Source organism: Haemaphysalis longicornis, unplaced genomic scaffold (genome assembly GCF_048455015.1).
Source record: "Haemaphysalis longicornis isolate Haplotype H1 unplaced genomic scaffold, Haemaphysalis longicornis Haplotype H1 scaffold_6, whole genome shotgun sequence".
NCBI classification, from domain to species: domain Eukaryota; kingdom Metazoa; phylum Arthropoda; class Arachnida; order Ixodida; family Ixodidae; genus Haemaphysalis; species Haemaphysalis longicornis.
Window position 1 is genome coordinate 151724853 of NW_027526407.1, and position 19368 is coordinate 151744220.

General features: G+C 46.6%; 1 protein-coding gene across 2 annotated transcripts in view; it reads right to left on the reverse strand.

The window, feature by feature from the left end:
* Positions 1–19368, reverse strand: part of LOC144141208 (uncharacterized) — a 56624-nt gene that overhangs the window by 31781 nt on the left and 5475 nt on the right. The window contains exons 2-5 of one of the 2 annotated variants that reach the window (XM_077672770.1): positions 19241–19357; positions 18984–19110; positions 16920–17157; positions 12014–12170 (exon numbers count right to left, since the gene is read on the reverse strand). In XM_077672770.1, coding sequence (XP_077528896.1) covers positions 12014–12170; positions 16920–16952 — 190 coding nt within the window. In that variant the 5' untranslated portion in view covers positions 16953–17157; positions 18984–19110; positions 19241–19357. Of the gene's footprint in view, positions 1–12013; positions 12171–16919; positions 17204–18983; positions 19111–19240; positions 19358–19368 lie in introns of those variants that run through there. The other variant, XM_077672771.1, reaches the window with a different exon arrangement.

Below are 19368 nucleotides of genomic sequence, written 5' to 3' on the forward strand. Positions count from 1 at the left end.
CCCTCGAAACGAAGTCGCGAGGCTTTCCAAGAACATTTCTTCGTGCAGTGGCAGTGTGGTCAGACGTCTGCCGGCCAAGATGCTGGCTGATGCGAGGGCACTTGGGGGCCACCATCGTTGGGGTCGTCGTATGTGTGGAGGGGCGTGAAATTTATTACTTCTTTGACCTCGTTCGAGTACTGTTGACAGCTCGATGAAGCCTCTAGACCAGGGGTCCCAAACGCGTGGTCCCAAATACGGCCAGGCGTCTCTAAAGAGCACAATGGTCGCAAGCAACGGCGACTTGTGAATCGAACACTCTACAGTGCGCACAGGGCTGGACGAGCGCGAGGCCGCCGAGAGACTCCCCCGGGCGTTTTATGACCCCACAAACGGGGCTGCACGTCGCTAATGAGAAAGCGACGCCCTGACCGGAGTTTCCCAGGCTTCCGCGAAAGTGCGAAGGTTTCAGTGCGTTGTGCGGCGTTTGTGGGTGTTTATTTTTCTGTTCGCCTTTGTGTCAAACACTTTTACTGCGCCCCAGATGTGGCGAAAATGCATCCACGTGCGCTTAGACGCGTGCAAGGAGGTTAAAAAAAATTGCTGGACGCGTGTCGCAGCGTTATTTATTGCCTGGGTGAGAGCGATGTCGCGCTGCTGAGGAAAATACTGCAGCTTAGACTTAAAAATTTCGAGCCCTTAGTAGACCGCGTGATACACCACGCACACGTACACGCCTAAACATTTCTAGTCCGGATGTTTTTCACCCAAAAGAAGGGAGTGAGCTGGCATAAATGAACTAGACGAAGGTTCTGCGGAAGAAAGGCGGAAAAAGTGAAATGCGCAAACTGTACGTCGGCCGTTAATGAGTGTTGCTGTAGGATAATTCTTTTATAGAAATAAAGTAACTGTAACGATATTTCTCGTTACAGTTACTCCACAAAAAAGTAACAGTGTTACAGTTACAAGTTCCTCTAACTTAAAAGTAACTAGTTACAGTTACAAGTTACTGAAAAAAGTAACTAGTTACCAGTAACGCGTTACTAGTAACTAGTTACTGCCCAAGACTGCACTGAAGTGATATGTAAACATTGCGGGATTACTGGCGCAAATTGTAGCCCAGAGTCCCCAGGCCATGTTTCGACCACTCTGGGCGCGTTTACGCGATTTTATTTAGTAGAAAAATTAATTCGAAAATGCTGTCCTCCTCTCTTTACGCTCGACCATTTTCTGTGGCGTTTTCGTGTGACGTCAGGAGGTGCCGAGCTCGCAATTGGCTGCACTACTGCACGGCTCCCCGGCCTTCAGACAGAGTCAGTCGGCCCAGCGTTTCGTCCGCCGGCCGCCGACGGGTCGTCGCAATTCGTTCGCTCAGTTGAAACGAAGCCAGGACACGTTTGTGAATAGAAGAGTGTGCCTTTCTTTACTTGGTTAGTTTGTACACAGTATCTAGCTCCAAGTCAAGGTCGCTTCACACAAGCGCTGCACAAGCGCACATGCGACGCTTCGCTGACTGGTATGCCAGTAGGAAAATATAAAGCCTATTGAAGGCAGGAGAAGAGTCAGCGAAGTCAATATAGGTACTAAGGAAATAAAATCAACTGATATTTTCACCGTACAGCGTAAAACTAGGGTGCGGGAAGCACTTTTCTGCGCTGGGCGAACAAGCACAGCGGTCAGCAGCACGACTACGCATCTGCGAACGCTTTTCCGTCAACGAAATGCAATTGCTAGACGTGAGCTATTGTGGAAACTCGTGGCTTACTGCACGAGCGCAATACAACAAATAGTCACCTAAGCTGCTTGAAATGCCAAAACTAAATAAAAGTGTAAACATGTTGTACAATATATACCTTATATTACCAAGGTCGGCTGAGCCGGTCTCGTGGCCTAGTGGTCTAGGGCGCTGGGTGTGTTTTTGCAAGTGTTTTGCAAGTCACGAGTTCGAGTCCCCGCAGGTACGTGCTTTTTTTTTTTTTGTAAGTTAACTTTTTTGTTTTCTGCCGATGTTTTCTACATTGAGTTCACCTTTTTTTTGGGCCGCAACGTTCATGGCTCCACGAACTATAGTTCACAGAACGCGCGCAGGCTGGCACTGGCACGCTAGCGAGTTCTCGTTGGCGTGCTGTTGCCATAAGCACCGACTGCTTGCAGGCAGTGGGCACAGGCCAGAATGAACAGACCCTTGGCCTGGTGCGCACATGCTTTTTACGGTACAGGCATGAGTGAGGCAAGCTCCAAATATGGGGGAAAAGCGCATGACACTTGGGCGTCTGCGGGTACGCGGAGGGCGTCCATGTACTGCGTAGGCTTCGGCTAGTGAATGCTACGATTCCAAGCCGTCCTAGGAGGCTTATCTTTATGCATTTTCACAGCTGACAACATGGCAGAAGAGCGGTACGATGATTACTGAGTTATTGAGAATGCCCATCCAGCAACGCCACCAGTTGTGTTTTACAGAACCGAAACCGAAACTTGTTTGGTTGCTCACCTTGGGCATCGTCCAATCACGGTGCCCGCTCCTCCTAACGTCACAGCTTTAGTTGGTGCGGCCGCCGCAAACCGTGCATGGTAGTTTTTCTTCTTTCGCGCTTTGTAAAATAATTACCGATTTGTCAACCGGATAAACGATGAAAAGTGTGCTAATTTGAGCCAGTCTACGCAGTCCAAGCAAAAACGGGAGCTTGACAAATTCACTTCAGTGTCCCTTTAAATACAAGATTAACTATGTGGTTTTTGGGGGGTGTATGCGATGACAGTGCGCGAACAACACTCAAGGAATCTGTGTAGATGATAGACTTCGGAATTTGATTTTCCAGTATGTGTCGTACAATCAGTAAAATTCCATATGCTTCTGCTGAAAAAATTGTTGTGTGGACGCTCACGGTTCTGGCTGCACTGAAATTCGGACCATGAGCAGCGCAGGAGACCACAGTGGAGGTTTTAGACGCGTCACTGTAAAATTCTGCAAGTAGGTATTTGAACTGCAGAAACAGAAAGTGCTGCAGTACTGCAGCTCGTGGTACCCGATTTTTGTCAAGTTTCATAAAAGAAAGGTCGGAGGACACAGGACGAACTTTCCAAGGAGGTAAAATGTCTGAAAAGGATGATCTGTACACATCTAAAAATGAAGCGCTCAGATCCGAGGCTCGCTCTCTCACTCTAAATGAAAAGGACAGCGGAACGGATGGGGGATTTACAAAAAGCACAGATGTGGATGTGTCGTTAAAGACAGGATAAAAAGGATGGTTATTCAGCGATGAAATTTTAAAAGCATAAAGTAAGTCCATGTACGTCCGTTGGTTCTCAAGGCTCCACTTATTACACTCGGCATACAGACTCTCGACAGGGCTAGTGCGAAAAGCACCCGACGCAAGCCGTAGCCCCAAGTGTAGCACTGGGTCAAGCATTCGAAACGCTGTTTTAGTCGGCGACCCATATACCACACTGCCATAGTCTAAACGAGACCCAACCAAAGCAGTACAGAGCCATAGTAGGAGTTCTTTGTCGGAACCATACGATTGGTGGGAGAGAACCTTAACTATATTCATTGTTTTCAGACATGTATGTTCAAGTTCCTTGATGTGTGGAATGAATGTGAGTTTTTCGTCAAAGACAACACCTAAATACTTGTGCTGCTTGTTGACAGGAAGCGACACGTCATTAAGAGTAATGTCTGGGTCCGGATGGACCCCGCACTTCCTGGAGAACACAACGCAGGAGCTTTTTGCAGGTTACTATGAAGAGAGCGCAACTCAACATGCCACCTTGCGGCATGCCATTTTCTTCGACGTGAACCTTTGATAGTGCACAACCAACTCTTACTCTGAACGTTCTCTCTGACAAAAACCTAACAAGGGTGTTCAACATATTACCTGAAACACCGAATGACCTGAGGTCACTAAGGATCCCATAACGCCAAGCGGTGTCGTAGGCCTTCTCGAGGTCGAAAAAGACAGTTAAACAGTACTGCTTATGCACGAAGGCATCCTTGATGTATGAGTCAAGTGCAACCAGTTGATCGTTTGTCGATCGCCCCAACCTAAAGACTGCCTGGCAGCTCTCGAGAAGACCATTGTACTCGAGGAAGTACACGAGCCTGCGATTGATCATCTTCTCGAAGAGCTTGCACAGGCAGCTCGTCAGGGCTATTGGACGGTAACTTGAGGGGGACGATGGGTCCTTTCCCTCCTTCAAGAAAGCCACTACAATGGCCTCCCTCCAAGAGTGTGGAATGTGCCCCGAAAGCCATATTTTATTATATAGATGTAGAAGCGCTTCAAGTGTGTCTGCGTGTAGGTGTTGTATCATTGTATATGTAATGTTGTCTGGGCCTGGAGCTGAGGGTTTACACGTGCTCAGAGCAGCCCTCAGCTCATGTAGTGCAAACAGGGAGTTGTAAGAAGTCTGTGATTTGTTGTTGTCGTGTAGGGACTTCTTTTCACAAGAGGCTTTATGTTTCAGGAAAGTGTTCGTGTAGTGTGCTGAACTGGACACGTGTTGGAAGTGTTGTGCGAGTGTGTCAGCCTGGTCTTCCAGTGTGTCCCCTGTTGTACTGACCAGGGGCAGGCTGTGTATCTGTTGTCCTTTGAGTTTGTGTATACGTGTCCATACCTTGCTTGTGTCTGTGTATGAGTTTATAGATGTTATGAACGAGCGCCAACTATTTCTTTTTGCCTCACAGCGCACACGTTTTCCAAATGCCTTGGCCCGTTTGAACAAGAGGAGGTTTCCCGACGTGGGGTACCGAGGGAGGATACCCCACGCCTTGTTCTGGGCCTCTCGCGCCCGCCTACAGTCCTCATTCCACCACAGCCTCCGCTGGTTGCGCGGGACACCAGAGGCGTGGGGAATGGACTTTTCGGCGGCGTCGAGGATGTGCGCCGTGAGGAGTTGTGCGGCTTCATCTATGTGTAGTTGTCTTATAGTTGTGTAGTGTAGTTTCGATATCTCTGTAAATGTGTTCCAGTTAGCTCGTGCTTCATTGAACCTATTATGGGAAGATGAACTGCTTGGGCCTTTACCTATATATGTAAGTGAGGTGGGGAAGTGGTCACTGCCATATGGGTCAGTTCCCACACTCCACTCGAGAAGAGGAAAGAGAACTGCGGAGCCAATAGCCAAGTCAAGACATGAGTATGTGTTGTGTCCTATGTTATGATATGTAGGCTGTTTATTGTTGAAAAGGCATGGTCCAAAGGATGTCAGAAACCTCTCTATCAGGCGACCCCGGGCATCCGTACGAGAAGAGCCCCAAAGAGAATTGTGAGCATTAAGGTCGCCTATTAGAATGTATGGTTCGGCCAGCTGGTCAACCAGCGCCTCAAAGTCAGAGCTCAAAAGTGTAACATCAGAAGGAATGTATATGGAGCATACCGTTATCAACCTATTAAATATTATTAAGCGTATTGCTACAGCCTTAAGGATAGTGTTTAAAGTGACAGGGTGGCATGCTAAGGATTTCCGGACGATTATGGCCACACCGCCAGAAGAGTGTGTGCAGCCATCCCTGTCTTTCCTGTATACCAGGTAACTATTCAAGAAATTTGTGTGTTTAGACTTCAAATGTGTTTCCTGAACACACATTACACTTGGCTGATTGGTATGCAGAACCTCATACAGGTCGTCAAGATTACTCAGAAGGCCTCTGCAGTTCCATTGAACAATATTTTCTCTTCCCATTATTTAGTGTGAGAGCTACTGGAGTGTATATGTTTATGTGTCGTCTTTCAGGGCTGTGACTCTTGGATTGGGCTTTTTGGGCCTTTCTGTAGGCTTGGACGTCGGAGGCCGATCCTTGCGCTGCGTTGCAGGCAAAAATGGCACGACGTCCATCTCGTTGTCCAATGTCCTGGGTGTGTCCGTCGAACCGGGCCCCCCGGACGTGGCCCCCGTTCGGGGGCCCTTCGTTTGACCCGCCACCGCCGCAGGTATCGGAGGCACCAGAAGTGGCACGGGCGGTGCGGTGGCGGTGGGAACGGTGCGGGGCCCGTGGTGTCCATGGCACCCTCCAACGCACTGGAGGATGGGGGTGCAGGGATGGGAGCGGCACCGGTCCCGACGGAAAAGGCTGCCACCACAACCGCTGCTGGCTCAGCGAGCGGTGCGGAGGCGGGTTGGGCTGCCAGAGGCAACCCAAGGGGGGGGGGGGACGGGACGAAGTCTGACTCGCGGTACTGGGTCCCCGCCGAGACCAGACGCCGCTCCGCCCCCCGGCGAGCTGCGTCTGGGTACCTCCCCAGGGGGAAAGAGGCGAACCTCTTCCACGCCTCTGGGAAGGTGATGTTCTCTGTTACTTTGACATTGATTATTTTCTTCTCTTGTTGGAATTTCTCACATTTGCGGGAGTACGCCGCGTGCGATCCCCCGCAGTTAACACAAGTGAAGGTGGTGGAGTTGCAGTTATCTGTCGGGTGGTCCCGTGCAGCGCATTTGGCACAGGTCGTTTTGCCACGGCAAGAGTTGGTACTGTGCCCGAACCGCTGGCATTTGAAGCAGCGGCGCGGATTTGGTATGTACGGTCGGACTGGACATTGTATGAAGCCTGCATTGACCAACTCGGGGAGCGTTGAGCAGTCAAATGTCAAGATCAACTGTTTTGTACGAATTTCAGTGTCATTTCGACGCATGATTATCCTTCGCACTGTCGTCACACCCTGATCTCGAAGGCCATCGAGCAGATCTGTCTCTGTTTCGTTCATCAGGTCAGGATCGGAGATGACGCCCTGGGAACTGTTCAGCGTGCGGTGGGGTGTGATCTTTATGTCTGTATCTACCATGCGGGTTTGTTTGAGGAGGTTGATAGACTGCTGCCTGTTGTTAATTTCAATCAGGATTTCCCTTGTTCTGAGTTTCTTGGCTTTGTAGGATTTCCCTACAATGCCCTCAAGGAACTTGGAGATGAGATAAACAGACTGTGCAGTGACGGGCTTTGACTTGTCAAGAGATTCCATTATTAGAAAGCGGGAGAAATTGTCAGGTTTTGGAAATGTCAACCCTGGCAAGGAAGGAAAGGAGACTTCGGTGCGGCCCCTTTTCGGGGGCCGATCACGTTTTGGGGGGGGGGTTTGAACTATCCATATAGCATAGAAAAACGCAGGGGACGGGGGTACTTTCTTCGCTCGGATTACCCTGATGCCGAGAGAGGTCCAGGAGCTCCCTGCCTGGTAAACAGACAGGGAGCCCATCCGCCGGAGCTTGACCTGGGCTCCGACGGCCACCGTTCATGGTTTCTAACCCTCCACCTATAAACACATCGCCACGGTTGGATCCAGCTTATGTTTGGGGGCTCGGGGTCCGCGGTGTTGCCAATACCATCACCAAGATTGCTCAAGGTGCCCTGTGCGGGGGCCAACACTTGGTTACCTGGGGCATGTTGTATTGTTGTTTAGTGTACCTGCTCTTGTTTACATTTTATATGCATACCTTTTTCCTTCTTGCTTCTGTTGTCTGTAGTTTTCGAGCGCTTTTACATTTTAAACTTCATATAATGATGTCCGAAAAATTTATGTACTGTACACTGGTGGAATATCCTCCTAATCCCCTCCTCTGTAACGCCCTCTCGGGTCCTTAGGGTATGAAAATAAATAAATAAATAAATGTTTGCCAAGCATCCAGGTAGTGCTTGATAAACTGATATTTTTACTATTTGGTGTAATGAGGCTGGTCAAAGTACATCTCACACTAATGTTATGAATGAGCGTATTAAAACACTGATTAAGTTGAACCTGCTTAAAATATTGCTGGTTAATGACAACCCCTGAAAAAGGAGTTTTTTATTTAGCCGCATCAGCATGCTTAGGCTTTAGAGCAAATAGATCTGTGAGCATCTGAAAAATGGGCTCTAAACAGTGCTTGAACAAGGTTGGTCTGTGACCACCGGAGGAGACTGCTGAAACAAGGGTGACATGGTGTCTGAAAACAGTTCCCAAAAATACAGAAAACACTAATTACTAAACACACATGCAACATAGCTACCCAAAAACTTGTCACTAGAGTTCAAGTGGACGCATGCATAAATAGTGCACCAGTTGAAGCTCACAAGTCAGATGACGTGGCATCGCACCAACGAAGCTCCGATGTGGCAGATAATCCCGTCTTCGAGGCCTGGAGTAGCCTCAAGTAGCGAGAATACTCCCCACTCATTTGGTGGCAAGAAGCTTGGGTCAGCCGAGTGTTGCGTTGCAGCCAAGAGTCCGATAGCTGCGCCCCTGCTCAGGCTTCAGCAGGTCTGACCCTGGCAGCGGTAAGTCTGCAGGAACGGCTGCGTAAGCTCTACCAGTTATGCCTAACAACAGCAGGATCATCTGAGCCTCGTCACGAGTCATTTTTAATCGTTCTGGTACTGGATGCTCCTGAGCCATGCAGAGCTGCTTCTATCGCCCACTTAATACTCTCCCCATTTTTTCCAACTTGTCCACTTCCCCTTTGACACCTGGGTTGTCACTGTCTTCTATTACAGTTTCGTGGAAACGAAATGCCAAGAGGATAAAAATTAATGTGCTGTTCCCCGGTGTTGATGGACACTTGGGAGAGATGTGGAGCCAGACATGTCCCCACATTAATGTTCCCCGTGTTTTCGCTGCAGTGCTTATTCTTTTTGGTGCCTCACATCTCAAAAGTTCAGTATGTTCACATTTCAGATGCAGACAACTGAGGTAGCTCAAGCTAAAGGCCCCAAGTTCATCACTGCTTGGCTGCATTCCATATACATACCTCGCAGGTTCCTTGAACTGTCTGGGAGACTCCCGTACTGATGGTTTTGTACGAGTGAATGACAAACAAAAATCTCCCAAATATGCACCCTTGTAAGGCCAAACCTTTATCCCAATCTGGCCACATTCTACTGTAGCTACCTGACAATTCAATCCAACAGCAATTCACATCATAATCAGTGAAGAACTTAAAAACAGCCGGCCATGTGCGCAAGTTGAACTGGTCAGCACCACAGGAACACTGAATGCCAGAGGCAGTGCAGCATAATAATAAAAAAATTGCACCCAGTTCTGAGCCTTCATGTCTGACACAGCCCTTAGTCACGGTCTTGTAGCGAACTGTTGCACCAGTGAACATTGTTACGCTTGGCAGTATTCCAAGGACTTCCCGAAAAGGGCGGTATACACCAAGTCAAAGATTTAGCAACTGATTAGTGCTATAGGTTGTTAATAGCTTGGACGAAACAGTTCGGTTTCTGTTCTGTTGCAACTTAACTAAATATGCATGTAAATTGTTCCACTCTGTTGCTACAAATTTTTGTAATCCTTACCCCCCCCCGGTCAGATTCCCCAATGCCATCCTGGCCAACCTGGCAGGCATACACATAGGTGGTAGTCATTGAAAAGTTTAGCTGTCTATTTCTTTGCTTGGCAACACTGGAAACGGCCACGGGCATGGCACAGCTTGTGCGCCCGCACGCCGAAGAAAAAAAAACACCAGCATGCATCGCCTCCTCCATTTCAACAAGATTCTCAGCGGTGGTGTCAACAGAGATGTTATTAATTGCACTCACATTGGACTTGAGGCATTATTTCGCGTTGGGCGGGGTAGAGTTTGGAACGTCCGACATAAATCACGTGCTTAGCACGGACAAGTTCTGCCATCCCACGGAACCTGACGTAACCAGTGACGGCGCACTCACATGATTGCCTGCATGCATGCCTTGCCAGTGAATACAAGCTATAGCTTCAACTAGTTTCACCTGCTGCCTCACTCCTGTTGGATTAAATGTACAGTAATGGACAATTGATATATGAACCACGTAACGCACGGTCGAAGGTACGGGTGCCATCACCTGGCAGCAGCAGTGGAAAATACACAGGAATGCACAGTTAAGATGCCGGGGGCGAGGGTGGGTGTCCCACTGCAATATGTCGCCTCTCCTTGCTCACATGCTTGCCTTGTCGCCGTACCACAAGAGCGCTGAAAACAACTGTTAACGATGCGACTGTTAACGATACAGCACACACCGCAGCAGCTAAAACTTGTCACTGCCCGCCAGAGCAGGACTATTGCTGAAAATCAGTTTGCAAATACGTGAAAGGGGGTAATAGTGCAGTGAAAGATTGCGTAGGGGATCGTCGTCGTCGTGGCCTCGCAAACCAGTGTCTGGATACTGCGGCTATGCTAAGCCTTTTCCCAGACCTTGGTGGGGCCAGTTCACCGTGACAGCGCCGCATGCCGAAACACTAGCGAGCAGCTATAGTCGTCAGTGGCAATCTTCAATTATTGTCGTTAGTGAGCATGTTGTGTTTGGAAGCCCCCTATCTGGCTTTCAAACGCTCTGGCCAGCCACCGCGAGGAGCCGTTCGATGCGGGCCGGCCACCGACCGGCCCCGTTGAGCGGTAGCAGATGTAGTAGGCGGAGCTTGGCCGTCGTCTGCTAAAAAAAAGAAGCGTGACGTACCGCCGAGCAGAGCCAATGGCTGCGCGCATCTCGAACCAACCCCGTTTCTCTAGGTGGTCTTGCGCCTGGTCGGTGACGTCACCGCTTACACAGTGCTCTGGAGACGCAGTGAAAGAGGAAATCTGCCAGGCCTTCTTGCGGGCCGATAACTCGGCTAATACTGAACACTTTTAAACCATTTTTGCGGCAGGATGTTCTTTGAATAGTACTCCAATGATTGCGCACGTAAAATCGCAAGCTTTAGAACCCTGTTTAGGGCCCTTTTAAAAAGCGCGCCTTTTTCGCCAACTTCTCTTGTTTGGCATGTGCTGCCACACTGCGGAAATACGTCAAATTATTTTCTTGTGCCAATGGCTCTTCTTTTTATTTTTTTATGATTTACTTCAGCGGCACGCCGGCTATTACTTGCGCATCCGGTAATGAGGGGCCACCAGGCGCCCGGGCGCCTCTCGCTTCTTGCGCCTGCCACAGACCAAGGGCGCCTGCGAAACTGATGAGGCCCTTTCCTCCTTTTTTTTTTGTATTTTATAGGAGCGGTGCGCCGTCTATCGCTCGCGCGTCCGGCCGCGCGTGCGCACGCGCAGTGGCTGGTTTTGTATTGTCCTCCGGGCGCTTCCCGCCGCCCGCGAAACTGCTGTCCATCTGATTTCGATTCGCTCAAAAGGTGCCGGCTTGGTACTTTCTCATTTTTATTTAGAATTTCTCTTGTGTTACTCATGAATAAGCCACATGTATGTAACAACACAAACGATTTTTCTGTCACTTTATGGTCACCCCCAAAAAATTGCGATAATTTTTTCTCAAATAGATTCATCCGAACAATTTAAATCAGCAATAACAAAAATCGACCTGGTGGGTCACATTTGATGAAAAAATTCGACCCTCAAAGGGTTAATTCTCGAGCCCATGCACCACGAACGCAAAACAATACAGTGCCATCAAAAGTTTGGTCGCATGCTTCTTTTCCCCTATTTCTGTGGGCTGCTTTTCTTCAAGAAAGCATGATTAACTCTGCAGTATGCCTTCCGAGAGCATGCACGCGTTTCCCACGCAAGCACTGGCTGCAGCTGCAAGCAATTACGTGCCGCACTCCTCTCAGCACGACCTACAGCTGTGGCGGCTGCAGCACTCGCAGTGCTTACAGCGCTCTTGCGAGTTGGCAACAGGGCAGGCATGCAAGCAAGGAGAGGGCAACATATCACAATGGGACACGCACCGTCGCTCCCGACATCTCAACTGCACATGCCCGTGTCTTTTCCTCGGCCGCTGCCAGCTGTGGGCACTGGTATCGATGGCTGTGCGTTCCGTGGTTCGTATTTCAATTGTCAATGACTGCACGCTCAAGGACACACAAGTGGGAAGAAAGTGCTGTGATAAAACATTAAGTTACCAAACGTGTCGTGTGCAAATTTTTTTTATTAATAGGCACACACAAGGTCATGCATTTTCAGGTCAAGCCATACCTGCTTCACCTTTCAGTTCCAGCCATCTGATGAAGTTTTGGCACTTCCCATGTAGCATGTCAAGTATGCGCACTCTAGGACAGGTGGGGCTTAAGGTGGACATACAAACGGGCTACCAGGCAAGAGACGCTAAACTGCGCAGTGTTTCGCACGCAACTTTGGAGCTCACCTGGCTCGTCTCTAGTAGCCAACTGGTTGTCATCCGAGGCCTGGTGACACCAGCCCGTCAGTTGGTCAATCCGGCCCCATGTCAGTGAGCTGTCAGCACCCATATGGCACCACACCAACCACCTGCTGTCCGTGTCCGCACATGGTCGGCTGACTCGCTAGCAGAGGTTACAGCACAAAATCAAGAAACGAAAAATTATTTCGCAAGTGCAATACAGAAACAAAAAAGAACTTTTCCACAAAATTCACATCTGGATAGTGGGATGCTGCCCGCATAGCACCCACTGCTTCATACAACTAAGCTACGAAACACGCAGGTGCAGGGAGAAATGGCAAGTATACTATGGAGGTTTACCCTGCCTTGTCATACATTACTTTTGTTTGGTGGATTGCACCATTCTCACTTGCTAAGCTAAGCACTTCTTGAACACTCGTGCAGCAAACTTACCCCTCTAGCCTCCACAAATATCTGACTACCAGCAACTGTGCTACTCAGGGCAGGGAACGCAATCACAAATGTGTGCTCGTCACACAGACTGCAAGTTCATCCATGGCCAAGGGGGCTGCTTGTGCCTTTGTTTTGTGCTTTACAAGAAATGCTTTCGTTTTTTCATTCTATATTACGCAAAATATGTTTGGTAATTCATTTCTTGCTTCAAACTAAGCTCAAATGTTGTACATGTCAGTTGCACATGCATATGCAGCTACTGAAGTTCTACTGAAGCAGTCAGCAAAGCATTGTAAGTTAAAATACGGGTCACATATTTGCTACTCTTGGGTTATTGACCCAGTTGGTTCATGTTTGTTGACCAGTTGACTTCATGGTTGTAGCAGATAGACGAACAGGGCACCAGACAGACGATGACCAAGGAGGACACGACAGAGCGCCTGTTTCTTTCGTGTCTTCCCTTGTGTTCGTTCGCTTAGCACGCTATTTGTCTTCTAGACCGACCAGATTTTTAGGGGAAATCCCCAAGGTGGAGTAAGTTTCTGCGAATGAAAGTTTGACATGCACCTAAATACAGCCATATGGCTACAAAGGAAAGGAAAGGATTTAGGTGGATGTCAAACTTTATTTTTTTATTATTTATTTATTTTATTTATTGATACTGCGATCTTTTACAAGATCATAGCAGGGGTGGTACAAAACATGAACATCAGTGGTAACAGGCAAACAAACAATCAAAAACAAATGAAGTACAAACTTATGTAACTGATAGCTGCAGTGATTCTTCGAGACAAGAGAATCAACAAAAAGCAAGGTACAAACATAGATAACAATCATTTCTGCAGTGAATCTTCAAAAGCAGACAATGTACTTAGGGTAACAACATCGTTATGTAGATTATTCCAATCCACGATTGTCCTAGGAAAAAAAAGAATATTTGAAACAACTGGTTCGTTGCATCAATGGAGAGATAGTAAGATTGTGTCTCTGTCTTGTCGCGTAACCCGATGAAAAGTGAACGATATGTGATGTGTCAACTGCATAGTGACCTTTTATCAACTGGAAGAGAAATTTTAAGCGCAATATTCGATTTTGGTCCGGAATGTTTGGCAATTTGCTTTTCAAGAGAAGGTTTGTAATCGAAGTAGGACCGTACGAGTTATAAATGAACCTAACAACCTTTTTTTGCACCCTTTCAAGTTTTTGGATATCAGTCTGAGTGAACGGGTCCCATATGACCACAGCATACTCCAGTATAGGACGGATAATGGCATTGTAAGCGAGGAGACGAATAGTTGGTGTGGTTGATCTTAAAGAACGCCTTAGGAAAAAAAGTTTACGGAGAGATTTAGCTACTACAAAATCTATGTGTTTTGACCAGGATAGATTTTTTGTAATCCAGAGACCAAGGTACTTGTATTGAGTTACTTCTGACAGAATTGTATTGTTGGTGGAGTACTGGAACAAAAGAGGGTCTTTTTTAAGGGTAATTCTCATAAAGACTGTTTTAGCAAAATTAACAGGCATCTGCCATTTGTCACACCACGAAATTACTTTTAGAAAGTTCCGATTTAGTTTAATTTGATCGTCAACTGAGGTGATCTTTTCATATAAGACACAGTCATCGGCATACAACCTAATGTGAACAGAAAGGTCAGTGACGATATCATTTATATATAACAGAAAAAAAAGAGGCCCAAGGACGGATCCCTGAGGAACGCCTGAGTTTACAGGAGCGTGTTTAGAAGATGTATTGTTTACCGTAACGAATTGACGCCTATTTGTTAGGTATGCTGTTATCCAGTCGAGGATCTTTTTATTTTGTAGAATACAAGTTAATTTGTGAAGTAATTTAGCATGCGAAACTTTATCGAAGGCTTTTTGAAAATCCATAAATATGGCATCCGTCTGCTTCCCTTCGTTAATTGCTTGAGCAAAGTCATGCGTAATTTCCACTAATTGAGTATTCGTTGAAAAGCCCCGCCTGAACCCATGTTGAACATTTGTTAATACTTTATGAGAATTAAGGAAGCTAATTATATGTTTATGAATAATGTGTTCTAGAATTTTACATGATGTTGATATAAGGGAAATCGGTCGGTAATTCGGAATAGATGACTTGTCTCCCGCTTTGTGTAAAGGCTTAATTTTGGCGATCCTCCAGTCATCTGGCAGTTGGCCCTCATTCAACGAACGGGTATACAAAATAAACAAATAGCGAGAACACCATTCTGCGTAGCGCTTCAAGAAGGCATTTGGAATGCCATCTGGCCCGGTTGATTTTTTAACATCCAGATTCAGCAGTAAGTTTAAAATGCCATTCTCGGAAATGACTAAGTCCGGAATAGGTGGGAGCGATATTGAAAAATCTGGAAGGATGCCGTTATCACAAGTAAAAACAGACTTGAAGTGGTTGTTGAAGGCGGAACAAACTGTTTCTTCATTACATGTTCTTTGGCCGCTTATCGTGAATGCGTCAATCGAGCGAGATGCTGGCGTGATCAGCCTCCAAAATTTCTCGGGTGATGTTTTGATAAAAGTTGGAAGCGATGTTTCGTGGTATCTTTCCTTGTCGCGCGCAATTTGCAGTTTTAGTTCGCCCGACAGGTTAGCTATCAGCGGTGTATAAGCAGCTTTATCATGAGATTTCGCTCTTTTGCTTTTTATTCGCTTAAGTTTTCGCTGTAAATGTAGCATTTCTCTTGTAATCCAGGGGTTCCGGCATTCAGTTTTTTTAACGATTTTCGGTATGAAACGCTCCACGCATTCAAAGACAATATCTTTAAAAGTAAGCCACAGGTCATTCACACTGCTACCCGAGTGTTTAAAATCATCGTAATGAAAGTCAAGGATATCCAGAATGGATTCATCGTCAGCTCGGGAAAAATTCGGAAAGGAAGTTTTTGTACTGCAGCGATCAACACACATATCTAAAAAAGTTAGCAAAACTGCCCTGTGATCCGAAATACCGCTGGTAACTTCACATATTGCCGTGTTTTGGATTGAGCCACTCAAAAAGAATAAGTCCAAGATAGATTTTGAACCATTTAGTTCTCTAGTGTATTCTTTAACAACCTGCAGTAAATCGAACGAAAAAACAATATCTAGCATTTCGTGATTAGCATTGCTAGTAGAATGAGAAGAAAAATTATCCCAGTCAATATTAGGCAAGTTAAAATCTCCTGACAAGATGAGTTTGTCATGTGGCTTTATATTTTGCCGCAAGTAGGTTCTAAGCTTATGCAGAACACTGTCAGAAGAGTTCGGGGGACGATAAACCGCACCTATAACATAACGAACTTTACCTATATAGACTTTGCAAAATATGCCTTCAACTTCTAATATATCAGGCAATTGTTGCGGATGTAATGAGTTCTTGAAAAGTATCGCAACTCCTCCTCCTCTTCGGTCGCGGTCCTTGCGGAACACGTTATAGCCTTTTGGGACAAATTCGCTATCAAAAATTTCACTGCTTAACCACGTTTCAGTAAGTACGGCTACATCAGCATCGTGCGACAGTATGAGACCCTCAAGCTGGACTGATTTGTTGACAATGCTGCGGCAATTTACGTTTAAGATAATGAAAGGCGATTTCGTTTTGTTATGAAGTCATTCGGAATTTCCGGAAACCTTGTAACGCTTGCCTTTTTTTTCGTCCCATCTGTATATTTTCTTGTCAATGCTTAGCTTATCAAAAATCATTTTGACCTTACTACCAGCTTCTCTTTCTTCTGCAGAACTCTGCCAGAGCTTTTTCCGAATTTCCCGCACTTTCTTAGAAAAATCTTCCGACACCGAAAACGGGGTTCCTTTTAATTTTGGACACGACTTCAAAATCTCTACCTTGTCACGGTAATCTAGGAGCTTAATTATAACCGGGCGAGCTTTCTCGTTCTTTTTGCCAAGTCTGTGGCACCTTTCGATACTGCTTACCGAGACTTTAAGCTTCTCTTCGAAAACATTCGTTTTTATCTTCTCGACAAGTTCTTCGGGTGTTTCAGACGGGTCTTCATCGATACCGTACAGAATCAAGTTATTTTTTCTACTCCTATTTTCTAAATCGTCAACCTTTCCCAAAAGATACGACACGTTTTTTTTCTAGTCTCACTACAGTATCCTTTAGCGCACACATTTCTGTTTTCAAAGCACTTATTGCAGACAGCTGAACTTCAAGGCCATTTAAGCGCTCTGTAACTGACGTGATATCTGCCTCAAGTTTCGTTTGCTTACTCAGAATTTCATTGATAGATGCTGTCATAGCAGTTTGACCAGAAAGAAGTTTAGCCAACATTTCCTTCTCGTCGGGGCCAGGGTTTGATTCAACGTCTCCGCAAATCAACAAGTTCTTAGCAAAAGTGCACACATCGAATTGTAAATTGAGAACACACAGTGGGCACGGCAGCAGAAACAAAAAGCGGTCATCGCTACGGTAACATTTGCCATAAGAATAGGGACTAACCTGAAGCATACAAAGAAAAGGATTGTTGAGCATCTTGCCCGTCGTGCTGCTGCCGAGCCCACTGGAGGGGATGGCTGTCGTGAGGCAATTTATACGGGCTGGTAGGACCACGTGGTAGTCCGTTCCTGAGGCAGGCGCCGGCGCAGAAGATACCGCAACCGGCACGATGAATTCCTCCGCTTCACACCGGTCGCAGGCCACTTGATAAGCCTCCGTTGATGCTCTGCAGTCGACAACGCTGGACGAAGGAAGCGGTAAAGGATCCAAAGCACAGCCGTGCTCCGAAGATTTAATGCTCCCCTCTAATGATGGTGACGACTGAATGCAAAGCTTTCTCATGAGCGGTCCCTTGGTTGTCATCCGAGTTTCGAGTTTGACTTGCAGTTTACTTGTTGAGCTTTGACTTTGGCAAGCTTGCAGTTTGGACTTTTGATCATAGTGGCTTTGACTTTCACCCTTCGCAGGTTCAGTTTGCGGAAAGAAAGCTTCCCGTTCTACCACCATCATCATTAGACAGAGGGGTGCATAATTTTTCTAATTTTTCACGTCGATGTACCTCTCTTTAAATCCAAACTGCTTCAAGCATGTCAAAATAGTGCAATCAGAGAGACGTCGGCTTCATAACGCAAAGTACACAGGCCTAATTCCAACCAAGGGCAGCGTATTTTTTTCTTTACGTTACCCGTGATTATCATCATCGTCAGAGATGGTTGGCTTTCCTGAAGTGCATTTTGTGGTGCACACAGACGCCATCAGCGAGACACAGAAACTAAACTGGACGGCAGGGCAAGTTGGTACATTATGCCTAGTAGCAGCTCAAACGACCCCGCTGTGTTTGTGCCCTCTTTTTTTCTTGTGTACCAAGTCATTGGAGTTTTTACTAGAACTTAGAAAGCATTGCTTTAAAGGAGCCATGAAGACAAAACACAAGTTGTGTTATTCGAAAGATTTTATGTTTTATAGTGTCCCCAGGGCTTGTCCGAACGCAAACGATGCTTTATTCACTGAGAAATTAATTATTTTGGTTACAATTTTGATTTCCCCGCTAAATCGTGCATTTTTGTGGTCTCCAATGACATCACAGGGCCTTGTTTACAGTTAGCGAACCCAGATGGCGGCACCACACCGCGGCAAGCAGTTTTCTGCTTTTGGTTTGTTTGTGAACGTATTTGTACCTGGCCTGTTTTGTTCATAGACACAATCGTTTCGTGAAACATGGTGCTCGCTCAACAAACACGGTCACGTAAGACATTGTCGTTTGCGTCAATCGGTCAGTGTCATCTGAAACAACCCCAAAGCCCCGCAGTCCTGTGCAGCTCAACCAAGTATAGTGCGCGCAGTACCAACAGCAGTATACGCATCGGTACTTCTATGTTTACGTGTGCTTTCTTAACTTCCACTGTTTGTGCCACCATTCTTAGAGCTTTAAAAAGCATGTGCCCTAAATTTAGGCGCGAATACCTCGTTCAGCAACCTTATAAGCTCTCCCTAATTTGCGTCTGCATTTGCCGGCCTCCGCCAATCGCAGAGCTGCTTGGTATGACATCATAGGTTCTGTTGTGGGAAATGAGCTAGTGGGTCGCATGGCCATTCTATTTTTTCTTAATTATATACAGCTTATTTGAGCAAAGTTTACGTTAAAAGTGGTGGCAGTATTAATCTAACGAGGCAATCTTTTGAATGAACCAAACTTGTGTTTTCTCTTCATGGCTTCTTTAATAAAACCAAGCCACATTCATCGTGAAAAAAACCTTGCCTCGGCTCACTTTTTTCTTGATAGGTTTGCCGTTCATTTTGATCGGTGAGCTGCAGAGTCAAGCCACTCTAAAAAAACTTTGCGTTTCACTGGAGACGTCCCCAAATTTGCACGGAGGTTAAGGGAAAAAGCACTTTTGAATCGATTCCGCGTAAATTGGGGTCCTAAAGGAACCAAAGTGGTTGAAACCTGCCCTGGGACTCCAGACTTCAATTAATCTGCACAAGTGATCACACAATGATTACAAATTACTTCACTGTCCCTTTAAACGGTCAAAAAAAGAAAACCTGTTGAGGGCAAATACACACCCAAGCAAAGGAGTTGCAGGTGTGCCGCAAGGCACGAACGTCCAGGCATGAGCAAAACTTTCAAGCCCACAGAAGCAGCAGCCGCAACTCCCTCCTGCACCACCTGTCAGCCGTCGTCGAGACTAACCTGAAAGCACAACCGTATCCTTCTAACACAGCAGGCATGAGGAAAAAACTTTTTTGCACATGAGAAGACTGCAATCTATGAGGTCAGCAGCCGGGAACATCACCCCTTACAAAAAATGACTACTACTCACAGATCAGCTTTCCCAGAACACAGCATAACTTGCCCACTGTGCTGCAAGACTGCTTTGTTGACGCCATTATGAAGAAACTGCTGGGCTCCTGCTCCTCTGAGTCCCTCCTCAGCCACACTGCAGCAGGC